The sequence below is a fragment of the Anguilla anguilla genome, chromosome 1 (genome assembly GCF_013347855.1).
Source record: "Anguilla anguilla isolate fAngAng1 chromosome 1, fAngAng1.pri, whole genome shotgun sequence".
In the NCBI taxonomy this organism is placed as follows: Eukaryota; Metazoa; Chordata; class Actinopteri; order Anguilliformes; family Anguillidae; genus Anguilla; species Anguilla anguilla.
Window position 1 is genome coordinate 65,857,874 of NC_049201.1, and position 17,177 is coordinate 65,875,050.

The 17,177-nt window shown below is 39.0% G+C and overlaps 2 protein-coding genes across 2 annotated transcripts; both read right to left on the reverse strand.

Annotated features, from left to right (window-relative positions):
- Nucleotides 1–5,751: 5,751 nt before the first annotated feature.
- LOC118223254 (protein Bouncer-like) lies at nucleotides 5,752–7,653 on the reverse strand. Its single transcript, XM_035409531.1, has 3 exons — nucleotides 7,519–7,653; nucleotides 6,521–6,631; nucleotides 5,752–6,429 (listed from the first exon to the last, which is right to left on the reverse strand). The coding sequence occupies exons 1-3, from the start codon at nucleotides 7,568–7,570 to the stop codon at nucleotides 6,209–6,211; spliced, it is 384 nt and encodes a 127-aa protein (XP_035265422.1). The 5' UTR covers nucleotides 7,571–7,653; the 3' UTR covers nucleotides 5,752–6,208.
- A 1,698-nt stretch (nucleotides 7,654–9,351) lies between these two features.
- On the reverse strand, nucleotides 9,352–16,561 carry LOC118213539 (casein kinase II subunit beta). Its single transcript, XM_035392492.1, has 7 exons — nucleotides 16,409–16,561; nucleotides 14,851–14,931; nucleotides 13,802–13,904; nucleotides 13,351–13,466; nucleotides 13,059–13,134; nucleotides 11,439–11,628; nucleotides 9,352–10,440 (listed from the first exon to the last, which is right to left on the reverse strand). Exons 2-7 carry the CDS (start codon nucleotides 14,920–14,922, stop codon nucleotides 10,350–10,352), a joined length of 648 nt encoding a protein of 215 aa, XP_035248383.1. The 5' UTR covers nucleotides 14,923–14,931; nucleotides 16,409–16,561; the 3' UTR covers nucleotides 9,352–10,349.
- Nucleotides 16,562–17,177: the final 616 nt, after the last annotated feature.

A 17,177-nucleotide genomic window follows, 5' to 3' on the forward strand; every position in this document is an offset into this window, starting at 1 on the left:
GGCATGCTTAAAAAAAGAACTTGATCAAGATCTTGCCATGAAAATGTGTTCCTCATAGCCAGGATTTAAGACAACACATTGTACCCAATGCCATTTTAAACTCAATTTGTCAAATACAAATACAAAGTTTTTAATCATTTTTAATTAGCATTTCAAGTTCAGTGAAGCATTTTCCCCACATAAGTGATATCTTTTCAGAGTAAAATATACATTAACAAATATGGTTCTTAACATACAGCTCAAAGCCACAGTACCACATGGTGCTGTTAAGGTGAACAATTTAATTGTCTAAGATTCTGTTTCGTAGGTGACTTAGGTGCATTAACTGTCTTAACGACTACTTGTATTTTTTCCATAGATTGCGTTGTTGCCGTTCTCGTTGTTAGTGTTAATCAGTTTAACCATCAGGGTCCAAGCTGAACTATGCGGTTGTTCCCTGCACTTGGACCGGTACTTCTCTCTAGGGGTTTCATCATACTTGTTCCTGGTTATGGTTATACACTTTGTTGTACGTCGCTCTGGATAAGAGCGTCTGCCAAATGCATGTAATGTAATGTAATGTAATTACACAAGGGACAGCCTAGTGATTTAATTCCCAAATTATAGAGACCCTCAGAAAAATGACAATTGTTGCATAAACTCCAAATCCAGCAGAAGATCCATTTTGACCGAAACAAAGTCCAGACAAAATATTTTATTTGCCCAAATATTGCCCCATTTCAGTTTAAAGGTGACTGCTTAAATAATTCCCAATTACAGAAAAAATATGGAAGTTGATTTTAATTGTGTAAATAACCATTTTTGCCAGTGTTGCCAGAGTAAAGGAGACCCCCCTTCAACTTCATACACAAAACCATCAATTGCCTTAATTGGGTTTGATGGATGAAGTCCAGCAAATTGATCACCACATGAGTTTCTCCTTTAAAAACGAGTGGGCAAACTTTAATATGACCAGCCTGTGACATGCTGGGATTGGGTAGTTTGTTAGTATCGTTCCTTTGAATACGGTTGTTATATCAAGTATATGATTTCATGATTCCAATAGGCTGTGTCACTCAGGGCACGAAGATCTCTGACACCAAATTCTTTCACTTTGCTGAACAAAAGGTGTTTGTGTTCCACAGCAAACACACCCAGCCAAACGTCAGTTATTAGGCAGTCAGCCACCCACAAACAAGCTTGCCTGGTAATGTCAGTGACACACCTGGTTTGGGTACATGCATGACATCAGAAGCAGAAACATCACCCCTGGGAACCAGATGCGAGCCACATGACCTCAGAAGGAAATTGAACACCAAAGGCGTGCATTTCATTTTCAATTAAATTCTATAATGACATCAAGATCCAGTGTTGCCCCCAAAACATTGGCTGCTACTGCTTTAAGTTGTTTCACTGAAATGTATGACTTACATTCTGATGGCCAAACAGTGTTGGATATCCCTGGATGCATTCAGCTCTCTGAAATGAAAAACATGTAGGAGATAGTTTCTAAGATTTATTTTCAGATTTAATTACATTTTTAGAATACACTGGGCAGAAGAAGGCTAAACAGGATATACGGAGTCAAAACATATTTGCTGATAGGCAATTAACACACTAGTGCCACTTTACAATGCTCATCATTTATAAACAACGTTAAGCATACATTTTCTATTACATCTCTATTGCAAATATAATTGTTTCACACTAAAAAGCGTTCTAATAATTGCTAATATCTCCACTTTCTCCAACCTCCAGGGGTCTTGCTTTTCGCTCCATGCAGTAGGCAGATTGTAATGTGAAGCTACAGTACACACCCAAGCAAACAAATTTATAAATTTACGCAGACTAGTTCTAACAAGTTTACAGAACTTCCATTCATTGTTGCATGCACATCCATCTGCTTCTGTGATTAGTCCATATTTATAGATTTATAAGCCAGACTTCAAGACTAGCTTCGATTTCCTCTATTACAACCCCAATCCATGTGAACCCTGTCCTGGCAGTGGTGTCAAGAGTGGTACCATGAAGGACAATTTATAACATTACTAACAGTGCACACATTAGAGCTGCAGTGTATAGCAAACCCTAATACATTACACATATCCCGCTGCAAAGTAAAACTAAATTTTCAACGTACAAAAATGCCAAGTTACTCAAAATTATTGATATCAAAATGACGCCTAGTTACGGTACTACAAACAATATAGGCTATCTTGCCTCATCAAAATTACATAAGATGTATTTCAAAGCAATGCTACCCAATATTTCCTCAATTCTTTCAAGTCACTTGGCCCTGTGTGTATAAGCATGCACTACAGGGACAGGCCAAACATATGTGTGGATGGCTCTCTCACAGTCAAGATTGATTGAATAGGCGTGTATATGTCCAATTTGTATTGGTATGTATGTATTTCGCTGCCCAGCCTTTCTGTTGCGTGAATGATAGTATGTTTCTTGGTATAAGTGTGTGTTCCTAAATGTGAATGTAACATGCTGCGAGGGAAATGTCCCCATGGGGATGAAGAATTTCTCTATGTATGTATGTACAATATGTATTTTACATGCAGTATTTATTGTACGTAGCAAATATACAATAACTTGTACATGTACTCAAATTCAGTTCAGAAGCAAGTGTAAACATGTTTTCTGGAGAAATATGCTTCCTGTAGTTACTCAGCAGCAGTTTTGTACATGAATTTCAATGTGTTCCATGAGGTAATTTGAAATATTTGACTCTTTGATCTGACACAAAGTTTGCATGACATTGTAAAATGGTAAGATTACAAAACACAGGGCCAAGTGACTTGAAAGAATTGAGGAAATATTGGGTAGCATTGCTTTGAAATACATCTTATGTAATTTCGGTGAGGCAAGATAGCCTATATTGTTTGTAGTACCGTAACTTGGCGTCATTTTGATATCAATACTTTTGAGTAACTTGGCATTTTTGTACGTTGAAAACGTGTTTTTTATGAGATATCATTTCTTTTTGCAAAGCGTTTTATTATGAGAGTGAGAAATGCGAAGTGACCCTGTAAGAAACGGTTGTGGATTATGGCTATCCTTGTATGAATTTGTACAGTCTGATGAGCGTGTACTGTTTAGCAGTTTCGGTTTGCTATATATGTAAAACAGTGGCTGTGACAAAGGGTGCGGTGGCGTAAGTGTAAATGCAACAGAAACGCAGGTGTAATATAGCCAGTGTATATACTCGCAGATTTGACGGCCATCCAACGAGCCTCTAATGAGATAAGAATCAGCAAGCCCGTAGAATTAGAGCTGCCTAGGTCGCAACTTGTGTACCCTGCTGTCCTGCTCCATTATCTGTTATTTCGTGGAAATGCACTTTTAGTGTTTGTAAGGTTTATAAGGCATTTTGATAGGCTTATCTGCAGGTGGGAATCCTGTTCGCTGTTTTGCTAAGCTAGAACCGGATAGTGGAGAATAGGAGCAGACGCATATGTCCCAGCAGGCTTTGCATATGAGAAAATAACAACAGTGTGAGAGAAATTAGGATGAAATGATGAAATTGCATAGTTGAAACAATATGTTTTTAGCAGAATGGGCATGTAGGTGAAGGTTGACATGATCACAGACTATAGTGCGGAGTAAATAAAGTGACCAGGAGGGAGCTTAGTTTCCTTATCGAATGGTATATATAACAGCCGCTATAAAATATTAACTGTTAAAGTGGAGGGTTAAGTAACGTGTGAAATCTATTGCACTGATGTGCTTTTCTCATGTTCAGTACTAGTAGTTATACTTATGAGTGAGTCATGATTTTAAATGTAATGTTTTAATGGGGAGTTGCAGAACGTACATACGTAGTAATTGTTTGTATGTGGCTAGATAAAGGACAGGGCGAGGTAACATGAATGTAGAAACGTGGCGTTTGCTGATAAGAAGGTTTCGTACGGTAGCCAAGTGAAGAAATATAGTTAGTAGAAATGGCACAGTGGTGAACTGGTGTAACTTTTTAATAAAGGGAATATATTTGCCGTCATGAAATGCATATGGGTGGCCGTGAGTGAGTTTTAGTAAAGCAAATATAAAAGGGTAAGAAAACATTAGTGTAAAAGAGGGAATTATCTGCCTGAGGGCGAGGCGGATTCAATTCTTCAACTGGAGGTTTACCAGTCTGTGACTTTGTTAGTGCAGCACCATGACATAGCTATGCAATGCGTCAAATATCATTAGCAAACCTCTGTGGTTTTAAAGAAGAACACAGGCCAGTAAGCACAGAACAGCTCCCGTTGAATCCATATGGCTCTGCAATATTGTAGCCGGTTAATAACTGAACGTGCAGACGGTACGTCATAATGCAGTGTATACGTTCGGTGAACGGTGGGTAGATATGGTGCAAAAGCAATAATTGAGAAGTAGTAGACAATTATTAGTGAGGGTAAAAGCAGGTTAAAGAAACATGTCCCTAGCTGGGCTTGAACCTGCAACCTCATGTTCCCAAGACTGTAACCTTACCCACTAGGCCACAGGCAGATTAGCTGTTTAAACTGGAAATGTTTCAGAGTAAGAAGGTATGGGTATTTTGCATGTGTATGCAAGTATCCAAGGCGCAACTTGGCGGGATGACATACCTGCCATCCCAATACCCAACTTCCAGTAATGATTCTGAAATTCTGATATTGTATGAACTCAGTGAAGTTCATATTGAGGTGTCTGAACATACTTGAGCTTGTTAAATACATGTCAATTGATGCACTATAGCTTAGCCAAAGAACATGTGGTAAATTAACTGCAGATTGTAATCAGCTGATTACATGGTGAAATGCAGACTGCGCAAAAAGGTCACTGAACAAAATGGCCAAGAATTCCAATTTTTTTAAATTCAAGAGACAGGTCTAGACTGAGACATTTAATGGCCTATTTTTCAGAAGCACAAATGCTCCAGCACCCAAGGGACCTCTATCATGGACCCCAATAGCCCTTTCCATTGCACAAAACAGTTCAAGAACCATCGGTACCTGGAACTAGCCAGAACATCGATAGTTCCTGCAATGCTTTCCACTTCCAAAGTTCAAGAACCATGACTTTGGGAGGAAGTAGCAGAAGAGAGTACTTGTTTTACATAGTATAACCTTCCCTTAAACAGTATTTTGAGAAATTCAACTAAACACTTTGTATATTAAAGTTACTACTTCTGAACATGAGGGGTGAAATAAAAGGCCCAGCAAGCCTGTGGCATGGAGAAGTACTGCTGACACTAATTTAAATTTGTGCTTTAAATTGTCAATTATCATTTCAGACACTTGTTCGCCAACAAGAATACGATGACCATGATAATTAGCTTTCGAAAAGGGATGACATGGCAGGCAAATGACATTTGTCGTTAGCCCTGCAAGTGTCATTAACCCTGCCATGCATTAATGACACTGGTAAGTGTTAAAAGAAACAGTGGCAGGCACGGCAGGTCAGCTCCCTTTTAAGCCAGCACTTAAATTTCCTTATTGAATCAGTGTCAGAAGGCCAAACAGACACTTTGCCTCACAGAAATTCAGCTCACTCAGTTCTGGGACAACCCTTGTAAAAGATGGCCACCCTCGTGAATGTGTAAAAAGCTTTAGCCTGAAGACAGTGATTAGGAGGTGAATTGGGACTGGGCCTTCAATAGAACATCTTCAAGCCTCCAAGGTAGCTAGCCATGATAGTGTTCCTTACAGTCTGGATTTCAGACATTGTACCCCCATGCCATTTCAAAATTTCCTGTTCAGCAAAATAAACCATCCATAATACAAATTCAAAGTTTAATCATTTTTTTAATAAGCATAGAGTACGATTAAGCATTTTCCCCCCAGATAAAATTCAAACTAAAACAAACAAATACAAATCAATACCAAATGAAGCTGTTAATCTTGGACAATTAAATGGTACAGCTTAAACAAGGGAAAGCCTAGTGATGCAAATTAGAGACCCTTGGAAAAACTGACCAGTTCATAAAAACCCAAATCAGAAGATTTGACTTAAGTCCTGACAAATTTTAATTTACCCTAACATTGTCCTGTTTGAGGTTAGGGTAATGGAAGTCTTAAGTCAATGACAGGGAAAACATTGAAGTTGATTTTAAGATTGCATCAACTCTTTGCCTCAGCACATTTTATAAGCAGAGTAGAAAATAGTCAGAATCCACAGGAACTGGATGAACAGTGCATCTGACTGCAGTTAAAGACCAACTGATCAGTCATTTGGGAGCGGTCCTGAAGAGGTCAGCTCAGAAGAATGCTGGAACCACCAGCATGGAGGCCAGTGTTGCCAGAGTGAGGGAGACTGGGGATAGCCACCGGAGGCCAGGGGCATGGTTACAGAGATCTGTTGCACAGCACGTGTTGTTCATGGTGTAGATGGTCCTGTTTGCAAAGAACTCCACTGTGGACACCTGGTCACACTCATCTTGTTTAAGACAGCCTTTCTTCATGATGTCAATAACATGTGCTGAAAGACAGTAAGTAATGGGAGGTAGTTAACAATTGTGCAACATTTTGCTGTGTACAAGTTCATACTAAAGGGGAAATGGCATATTTACCAGCTTGTCCAACCCCACGGAAACACTTCTCTCCTGGGCTGCATGTGGTCCTCGAGGTGAAACACAATTGCCAGAATCCAATGTCACACTTGTAACACTCCAGTGAATGGCCTAGGATAAAGTCAGTACCATGCAGTGACTGCCCACGAGGGAACGTGTACCATCATCATGCACCACATGGCATACCCATGCACACACAACATCCCTTGCCTCAATTTACCCATTACTACAACACCTATCCATATCAACCCTGTCCTGGCAGAGGTTTCAAGAATAGTACCCTGAAGGACAATTTATAGTCTCACTAACAGTGCACATTAAAGTTGCAGTGCACAGTGATCCAATGGAGGGCTGCACAACCCAGTTCCAGGAGATTTACCATCAAGTAGGTTCTCACACCAACCAAAACACCTTGTTCAACAGCTTGAGCTTATGGAGTTACAAATTGGTAGAACTGGGTGTGCCAAATTAGTTTAAATTAAAACCTACAGACTGACCCTCATATCACACCCCAGGCCTAGACACAGAATAGGTACTGAATGAAGAAAAGGTTTTCCCTTCCCCAGCACTCACCTAAAGACCTAAACAAAGGCTAGATTCCAGGTGTTGCGAGCCAGATTGCAGGCATTTCGCTCCTACCATGCACTACAGCAACTTGATTTTGCCCATTTACCTCATTGGTTCAGGAAGTAGCCATTACTGTAATCAGGTGGTGTAGTGAATGGTTAGAACTAAGTTGAGGACACTGCAGCCCACAGGACCTTAAGTAGCCCTGACCTCAACCATTGATGCAATCACAACACTCATCCGTTAATCGGCCATCTCAGCTGTAAATATGAAGTTGTAAAATACGCGTCAAACAATACTTTATCAAAGCTAAACTAGTTAGGTTTGCATTACAACCAATGAACACAATCCATAGTAAATTTCAGTTTAAATAAACTAAGGACATACTTTACCGTACGATAATTTTCAAAAATACAGAAACGGTAACCTACCAAGTACAAAGATCAACGCGACTGTAAACACGCAGACAATGACCCTGTTCATATTCGCAGAACTTCAGTGCGCTGCAACAAATTTAAGGATCGCTGTCTCAAACACTCCCAAATTGCATAAACAGCTGAGTTTAATCCTTATTTTATAAGGCTACACCCAATTGCACGCGGCTGTGGCCACGTCACACTAATTAGGAGAAAATTAGGACACGAAATAGGAATAGCATGTTTGGAAAGATGTATTGACAAGCATCGTCAGTTGATGTCATGACACTAAGAGGTCTAATTCCTTGCAAAACCCACCATAAAGTGAGAAGTACTGTTGCTGAATGTGAGTCCTATTAACTGCCTGCTGTCTAGATGCGGACATCCAACAAAGCGGAGCTCAGGTAACTGATTGAACTGTTAAAGAGATAGTTCTCTCTAATGGCTTTGATAATCATTACAGTAAACGGTTTTCGTTCGGCCCGACAGGACCAAAACTGATATATTAAAATTCACAATCCGTTTGATTGGTCATCTTGCTGGAATTGACAACTGTGGACTCTGGTCTCAGATTCAAACTGAACGCATAAAAAATGAAATAAATAAATAAATAAATAAATAAATAAAATAAAAAATAAATAAAAAAATAATAATAATAACAATAATAACAATAATAATAATAATAATAATAAAACCTATTGGTCAAACACTAAAGTTATGTTGTATAACACAACATATAAAAGTAAACATTTTATGGAAAATAAGATTCCAATTTCCTCAACATATGGCTATCAGCTACCTATACTTTGGGACTCGATTACATTTGCCAATAATACTCCTCAGAATTCAGGCAGAATTTATATTTTAAAAAAAGAATTATCCATAGAACATACATAATTATTTGCCGGTACTGTATATTCAGTTATCTATGGGTGAATGGGAGAAAATAAACATGGAATAAAACGGAATACGAAACATTAAAACAAATCAATGCCTGGATAATTCATTCCTATTTAAAAATTGTACATTTGTACAGGGTGTAGTTATGCAGTATATACAGATGGGTGACAAAGGAGTGGAGAAATGGTAAAGGCCTAAATGTTTGACCCCTACAGTGAGGGGGTCCGGTGGCTCTTATGGTGTGGGGGGCTTTTTCCTGGAATTGTTTGGGTCCACCTGTCTCCTTAGAGGAAAGGGTTACTGCAAGCCGATGCAAAGTTATTTTGAGTGATCACCCTTATGATATGATGAACATTTCTACCCTGATGGGAGTGGTCTCTTCCAGGATGACAATGTCCCCATCCACAGGGCACAAGAGGTCACTGAATGCTTTGAGTATGGAAAATTATGTGAATCATATGCTATGGCCATTGCAGTCACCAGATCTCAACCCAATTGAACTCCTATTGGAGATTTTCGACCGACATGTTGGACAGCGCTCTCCACCACCATCATAAAAACCCCAAATGAGCAAATATCTTTCGGAAGAACGGTGCTCCGTCCCTCCAGCAGAGTTCAAGAGACTAGTAGAATCTATGACGAGGCATGTTGAAGCTACTCTGGCAGCTCGTGGTGGCCCAACACCTTACTAAGACACTTCATGTTGGTTTTTCCTTTGTCACCCATCTGTATGTTTGCTTGTAAGCAAGGTCACCTCTTCCCATCAACAAGGCTGCTCTGAACTTCTCGCTTATCACTACCCACTACAGCTTCCACAGCGTGTTAATGCACACACGCTACACACACAAGCCACACACCAGAAATACAGATTGATAGACGAGGCAAGAAAGCTTAGATGATACAAATACAGACCAATGTACACACAAATAGTAAATTGGGGAAGCCAACTAAAACTAAGAAATGAAAAACTTTATTGTGAATTCAGAATCCTGGTTTCAGTTACACTGGGAAAAAATTATAATGACCAATTTAGCATAGTGCTAACAAAATGAAGCCTTACATAGCAGTCCATTCTCAAAAAATTTAAACGAGACAGAATTACAGGTTGTCAATGAACTATGAACTTACACACTGCATTAAAATGAAAGATTACCCAATTTGATATCCTCTGATATACATTACATCAATAGCCCAACTAAAAAAAGCTGAACAGCAACTACACACACTTGAGTATGCAACAGTGTACAGGAACACGTTCCTGCTGTGGAGGCACAAACACAGTAGAGTGTAGTCGAAGTCACAATCTGCACACAGCTTTTATTAAAACAGGGCCATAATTCAGTGACATTTCCACAATTCTCCATAGGCAGTAGAGCAGATTTTCATCCAAAAGATTTTAATTCCCATGCCCAGTACTTAAATGAACCAAAACTGTGCTTTTGTTTGGAAATATGTTTGAACTTTTTTCGTGATATTTCCACTTACCTTTTAAATAAACATAAAACGTGTGCTAGCCTACCTTCTCTCCATCAAAAACCACAGCTATTCCCTCATCAACAAATAATACTTCAAAGCTCACAGGGGGAAATTGCTTGGTTCAATTAAGGGTGCAGTCAAGAGATTGAAGGCACCATTTTAAAGAAAAGAGTAATAAACCAACTAATGAAGTACGGTGCATAACAGGCTTCATTCCCTACACCATGCTGTTTCTGTGTCATTTCCATACACGCAGACGATTCTACTTGATAAAGAGAGAGAGGAATTGCTTGGTGACTGTATCTGTGTGCATTAATTTCTGTACATGACTTTCTTAGTCTACATAATCTAATACATATAGTCTGCTCTCCTCCATTTAAGTAGGTATCAATATATAGCTCAGTACACGTCCCACACCTGCCCCACCCCTGCCCCCGAAATCCAACCCAATCCCATCCCTTCTGGAGGTCTTAGCGAATTGCCTTGACGGGGCTCTTGAAGCTGGAGGCTGCCTGCAGCTGAAGCTGATATGCCATGGGGTGGATCTTGAAACCATAGAGCCTATATGGAGGAGAGAGAAGAGAATAAAAAATAAAGCACATTTGAGGAGCTAACATTAGCACACTGCTTCAGCGCATGGACACTGACTGAACAATACAATAAAATGACACTGAAATCAATAAACAAGGGAACAATACCAGCAATACTGTAAAATATCTAGACCATACACTATGGCATATTAGCAGATCTGCTGTAGAGCAATGTGCAGACATAGAAGCTAGCAATGACTACACACTGGAAAGTAAATGATGACTAACTTTGTTTGTTTGTTGGGGAAAAACAAAGAAAAAAACTATTCTTAGTAACAGGTAATCATTCAAACAACCCAGTAAAAGATTGATTCCATATGCATTTTCACTACATTAACTACAATTTAACACCAATTTCTAAATAGTAAATAAATAGGAAGTGTAAGTACTGTACCAAGGTACACAGTAGCATATTATGATACTGTTCGGAATGTTAAAAAGTCTTCTTTCCGATTGGATACATACTGAAGATTTTTATCAACTGTACTTCAGAACTCTACCACTTGATTCTAGCTACCTAGTTAGCTCCCAAGGAGGGCAGGTTCCTGTGAGCTCCTGTGAACACCATTCATAGTGTCAGAATGGCCCTTCATCATGACCCATGGACACAAAAGAAAAATAGCCATTCAGATGGCATCCTCACTCTTACAGATTAAAATGGCATATTTATGCAGACATTCAAAGTAACTCCATAGAACATCACTTTCATATCATTATAAGGGCAAATTATCAGCAAAATCATTTTACAGCTACATACACGATAGCCATTTAATTGTAAATCATCATGACATAAAACATAATAAATATGAATGAAGAGAACAGGCCTTTCAGCCGATCCTGGCAGCTCATTTATGCCTATAGACTACATTGCCCCTAGTACAGTTTCAATAATGGTCTTGAACACTCCCAAGAAGCTCTACTTCGACTATTGGCACTGAAACTATTCTATTCACAATCAACCCTACGTACCTGGGCACAAACTGGTTAGCAGGCCGTTTGGGCCGATACTCGGGGTGCACCATGAAAAGCATGTGAGGGAAGCCAGTTCCAAAGTAGGCCCCGTCAGTGTGGTGATGTCGGGAGGACTTGGGTGTGTAGACATCCATGCACTTTGGGCAATACAGCTTCACCATGGCTTCTCCTGGGATGTCCGACAACCCTGAAAGAGAGGAGTTAATTCACAACAAACCGACTGCGTGACTAGTGGTCAGTCTACTCGTTAGCCTACAAACTTTATCTTTCAATATTAGTTTAAGCATTCAAATGTTCTTCAGAAAGCACTGGTCTGAAACAGGCATAAAGCATTGTGCAAAAATCTTGGGTTGGGTATCGAGAGCCGGTTCCAAATTTCCAAGAACCGCAAGTTCATTAAGAAAATTTTGTTTTGAATCCGCTTATCAAATCCTGAAAATGTATTTTTAATCGCATTTGTTATGAGTTAAATTTAAATAATTTAACTCAACTGCCAGGACCTGTTGCGCTTACGTATAAATTGCTGGTAAGGTACGTATCAGTACGTATGTAGCGACACGCCTATAGAGCATTGTTGCAAGATTGTCAAATCATGTTATTGTGTGTGCAGACGGCTTTGGGCGGTTTGTCATAATTTGGGCTATTTTTGGTTACATTGGGCGGGTTTTTTTAATCTTCCTGTGTCAGATAATCATTTACATTCATTGGTACAGTTTGTTCCTCCTCTGCCAATTCCTCAGTTGATATCATAGACATGCATATTTAACCTAAGCTTCTGAGGTCCTGGAAGTAAGCCTGTACTGTACGTGTTGAGGGAAAAACATTGGAGCTCCCATTAAAGTGAATGGGGAATCGCCAGCATTAGGTTATTCATTGTATTGGTATTTTGAAACATGACAGTTTAATCAATAAGATTAATCAATTCAACATTCTGTTAACCTCTCATGTTTGTTTAGATTTGAAGTAACAATTATATATTGTTTCCAAGCAAATAAAAACTTACTGCCCAGATAAATAGCTTTAAACATAATTTTCTCAAGTGGACTAAGACTTTAGCACAGTATGCATGAATATACAAATCTAGTATCTACACAGCAAATGTTAAAATTTAAAAAAGGTTCACTGCAGTTGTTCCTACAGCTGGTTCACAAAACATTAAGTGGCTTATGAGCTTATGAGGATGCATTATGTTCCAAGTCTACAGTTAAACTGGTGAAGGACACTGCAGGAAAATATCTAAATTAGATGCTGGACAATCTTAATGGCAAGCGCCTAGTCACAGAGCACTGATTTTGATCTCGGGGTTACAAATTTAAAAAAAATGTATTTTTAGTATCGACATTGATCAGTACATTAACCAGTAGCTGTATTAACCAGCAGACTCAGACTATTTGTAATGTCAGGAAATTCTCGTTACACCCACACTTAATCAACATCAGTCTTATCAGAGTAAAATAGCTCAAGCTCACATTTTAAAGAGGGTGGAGCAGACGGGGTCAGTGACAGACAAAAACACACTATGTCAATGTCTTCAGTGTAACAGAGCAAAAAGTCCTATACGGGTGGTGCAGACAGGGGCTCAGGCCCACTGACAGACAAACTGAATATGAAACTCACCAATGGGGAGCATAGGTTGGTTCTCACAGTAAACTCGGGGACAGTACCCAAAGTCTCCCTGCTGGTACTTCTCCAACTGAGTGTGCAAAACAGAGGGTTGCTTTAATTCAGTAGGCATGTGCAGATGGACCACAGAGTACAATCAAATTCATTCTACAAATAAAGAGGTATCAATATCAAAATCTGTTTTACTAAGGAACAGATACTTTTGTTTAGAGAAAAAGCACACTTGTATAAACTGATGGAAAAATCGGTGAGAGAATCCGAATACGAAAGGAGGGTGGTGACCTACCATCTGAGCAATGCCTCTGTTTGTGAGAATGTAGCGTGCGTGGATCAGGCCATAGAGCATCTCCGCTGCCTGCTCAATCAGGTCGCTCTGATTTGGGTTATCCTCAAGCTCCTCGTCTGAGGAGGGACAGAAAACAACAACGTACTCTTCAAAATGGAGTCTCCAATCAAGTGGTCATGCAACAAAATTTCAAACTTACATACACAAATTTCTAAACAGTACAAATTACAGCTCTGAGATCTTACTGCAAAATATATACTGCAGTGAAAATGATAGCCCTTGAAATTGATAGCTCTGCTTTGCCTGGAAATTGAGCAGCCAAGCATGTTCACATCCTACCCTTCTTGGCATAAGATAATATGCACGGGGGGATGTGTGATGGTCAGATAAAAGAAAGGGCTCAATGACAAAGCAATTGTGCAATACAGGGTACAAGCAGTATTATACCGACCAGGTTCTAGGTCCAGGATCATGTCCAGAGCCTGCCGATAATGGGGCACTTGCTCATTGAGTCCTGTCAGATTGAACTTGTCCTGGATGTAGTCCTCATCAACCTGAAAGTGAGAATGAACAAGGCTCAATTCAACATTAAAGGTACAGCAATCTTAAATTTAAAGAGCTCATAAACATAAAATACCCAAAGAACCCACAGATATCACTATTCGACTGGAATACCACGATCAAAGCACAAACAAGTTATTTTACGTCTAAAATAAAGGATCCTTAATTAAGAAAGTCAAAACAGTGACTGCTGCACTGAGTGGAAAGGACACAGGACAAGAGAATGTCTTTAAAAGTGCCTCCATCAACCCACACATAATATTCTGGCACAGACTTAGCAGTAGAGCATGAATAGTCATAAAGGCAACCAGGTTTTGGCAAAATTATTTTTTTTTAAATGGAGGACATGCAGCTGCTTACCAATTTATACATACAGACATGCTACTGAACTTTTAAGAACTGACTTACTCACAAATTGATTTTCATCCAAAAACTACACCTTGGAGTGGAAGGATTATAACTTACAGAAGAGTGACATAGTTTCAGATGAACCTATGCCATGTAATGGAATATAACTGTGTAAAGTCCATTTATATGTGTAATGTTGCATTCAGAAAATACGGAAAAAAGTGACATCGCAATGTTTTGCTGTGTGGGACTTAGACTTCATTGCATCAACAATTCAGTTAAACATTTACACAATACTACATGGAGAATACATTTATCAGGTATGAGGTGGTAGTAATACTAATACTACTACTACTACTACTACTACTACTAATAATAATAATTATAATAATAATAATACAGGTTTGTTATTGATACTAATTATTCCTCAACTGAAAAGAGAAAGTGGCGTTAAAACTTTCACACTATAATTGTGTGCAGGCCACATAAGAAACATATTAGGCATTAAAACTGCACTGCAAAAATTAGTAACATAAAATATAAGGTATCATACAAAGGTGAAGTGAAAAGGGCTTGCAGAGATCGACTTACTTCACAGAAGAACTCATTCCCCCTCAGTCCACAGAACCAGGAGATCCACGACACTTCCTCTGAGCTACTCATGTTGGTACTCTGCAAAGTAATCGCAAAGTGAACCCCTCATGCAGCAAACAAACGGTCAAGAAAATATGTTTTACTGCCGATATGCCACAGTGTTATCAGTGTCTCCTACTCAGAACTCCCAAAGAATCATGGATGCAAAGTATACAAGTGAAACAAAGACAAGAACATACATGCTGTACAGTTGATTTTGTATCCTGGGGATGGGACATTGCAAATATAGGGCCATCACAGACCGACATTAAGGTCCGACATCAAATTGTAATGGTCCTTGCCTTGTTTACGCGGACACAAGCACACACAAATCTAAATGGATAGTGCCGACTTAAAATGTACGGAATGACATAACACAAACCCTCTTACGTCAAAGTGGAATAGGCTCAACACCTGTACATACCGGTGTGCTTTCCCCTTAAATCTAGCTAAATTATAACATTAACCAACTATATCGGTGCCCCCAATTGCATTTAAATTGAAACTATGGATTATTTGATTTACAGAATTGCTTACAATAGGTGTAGCTATCTATATAGTCTAGCCAGCTAGTTTGGTTGCATGGCTAACGTTAGCTAAACATCTGAATTGTTCTAATGAAGCAATATGCATTTAGGTTTTCTACATGGTCTAACCTAAGATACTACAAGTAGCTACGTTAACGCTGTACGAGTAGTCGTTCGTAGCTCGCATGATTTTGTAATATTTTCCTGAAAGAAAACATGTACCTAGTGAGCTAACATAACTGGCTACATAGCTTGTAACTCGTCAACTTCGGCTACTTTTAATTAACCCTTAACTAATTGTCTAGTACGTTAATAATGTACGTTAACTTGCATATCAGTGTAGAGCTACAATATCAAATACCGTTGCCCCCTAAATATATATGGTAACGTTGTCTCTCTTATCGATCGTATTTGATAATCAGCTAACTAAAATTATATTGTGTGAAAGCTAGCTAGCTAGCTATGTTGTATGCGACTCGTTGTAACACGTTACACTTCAATACTCGCGCTAAAAGCACTGACAACACGCTAACCAGGAAGGTTTGTGACGCCCTGTCCGCTAATTAATTTGTCAAATAAAATAGCACAGCAAGCTGAGAGATAACGTGGATAAATAACAACCGGCATCAACGCCATCGGCTCATATTAAGCTAACGTTAGACTAGCTAGTTGGCCGGGTTTTCATTTCTAATTCATTTTCCGATAAGAAACTAGCATAACTTCATCTAACGTATACAAAGCCTAAATGTGGCCAGTGGTTACAAGAGACAGTCAGTAACTGACAAATACAGACAAAACGGACCTCGTAATCTACTACTCTATTTAGACTACCACATTTAGCCTAGCTACCTAAATTCAAGGTAGTAGGCCGCATAAATCCTAACAACCGACGATACCGTGTTCGCAGTTGCCGTTTCTGCATCGTAGGTATTGCTACTCAACTAGTTATAGCTGACTACAAGGATACATTGCGTCCAATAAATACTTACACTTTAAGGTTCGTTCGTGAGTCTATAAAGATGATTTCGAAGGTCGGATAGCTAGTTATAATTTAAATGTTAATTTGCCTCTAGCTGTACTCTGCCAGTACCTAGCTAACTCTAACCGTAATTTCCCTTGGACACAGTGATGACGTAAAAACTCAGAGACCATAAGTACGAAAACTCAAGCGGGTCAAAAATCCCACTGGGTTGGGAACATAGACTGTATAAAAATAAGTTGGGAACGAAAACATTATTTCAGTTCCCAGCATCGATTTACGCTGAGGTAACACTGGGAAATCAAATGTGTTGGTGTTATTTAATTTTTTTATTATTTTTTTTACACCAACAGAACAATGAATGCCATTTCCACATTGTATTTAGCTTGTTATATCATTTGAACATGAGCATTGAGCTTTATAAACATACCCGCTTTGAAATAATGTCATCAGAAACTTAAATTTAAAAAAAAAAAAAAAAACGATTTGGCTGATATAAATAGCTTGTCTGTTACCTTATAATCAAAACATCAAGAGAATCTATATATATTTAGCAAATACGCATTTGGTAAGTGGGTGTCAATCCCTTTCTCATTGTGGCACCTTGGTCATGTTTGACGTGGCCGAGCCTGAATTGCGTAATGGAAATGGAAAAGTTAAACATGAGCACAGGGGTGTAACATTCTAAAGGTAGAGCTACATTGCTGCGAATTGCGTAAGAGGTGAAACCCTGTCTGTACAATCCTCTACTGTACCGAGGTGCAGAATGTCAAGACTGT

Bases quoted from the DNA above. Each gene is read 5' to 3' on its own strand.
- LOC118223254 (XM_035409531.1), bottom strand. From the start codon at position 7,570: ATGAACAGGGTCATTGTCTGCGTGTTTACAGTCGCGTTGATCTTTGTA. The intron at 6,632-7,518 runs GTAGGTTACCGT...ACTTTATCCTAG, and splicing joins CGCGTTGATCTTTGTACTTG to GCCATTCACTGGAGTGTTAC. The intron at 6,430-6,520 runs GTAAATATGCCA...ACTGTCTTTCAG, and splicing joins CCGTGGGGTTGGACAAGCTG to CACATGTTATTGACATCATG.
- LOC118213539 (XM_035392492.1), bottom strand. From the start codon at position 14,922: ATGAGTAGCTCAGAGGAAGTGTCGTGGATCTCCTGGTTCTGTGGACTG. The intron at 13,905-14,850 runs GTAAGTCGATCT...TCTCACTTTCAG, and splicing joins GGAATGAGTTCTTCTGTGAA to GTTGATGAGGACTACATCCA. The intron at 13,467-13,801 runs GTCGGTATAATA...GTCCCTCCTCAG, and splicing joins GATCCTGGACCTAGAACCTG to ACGAGGAGCTTGAGGATAAC.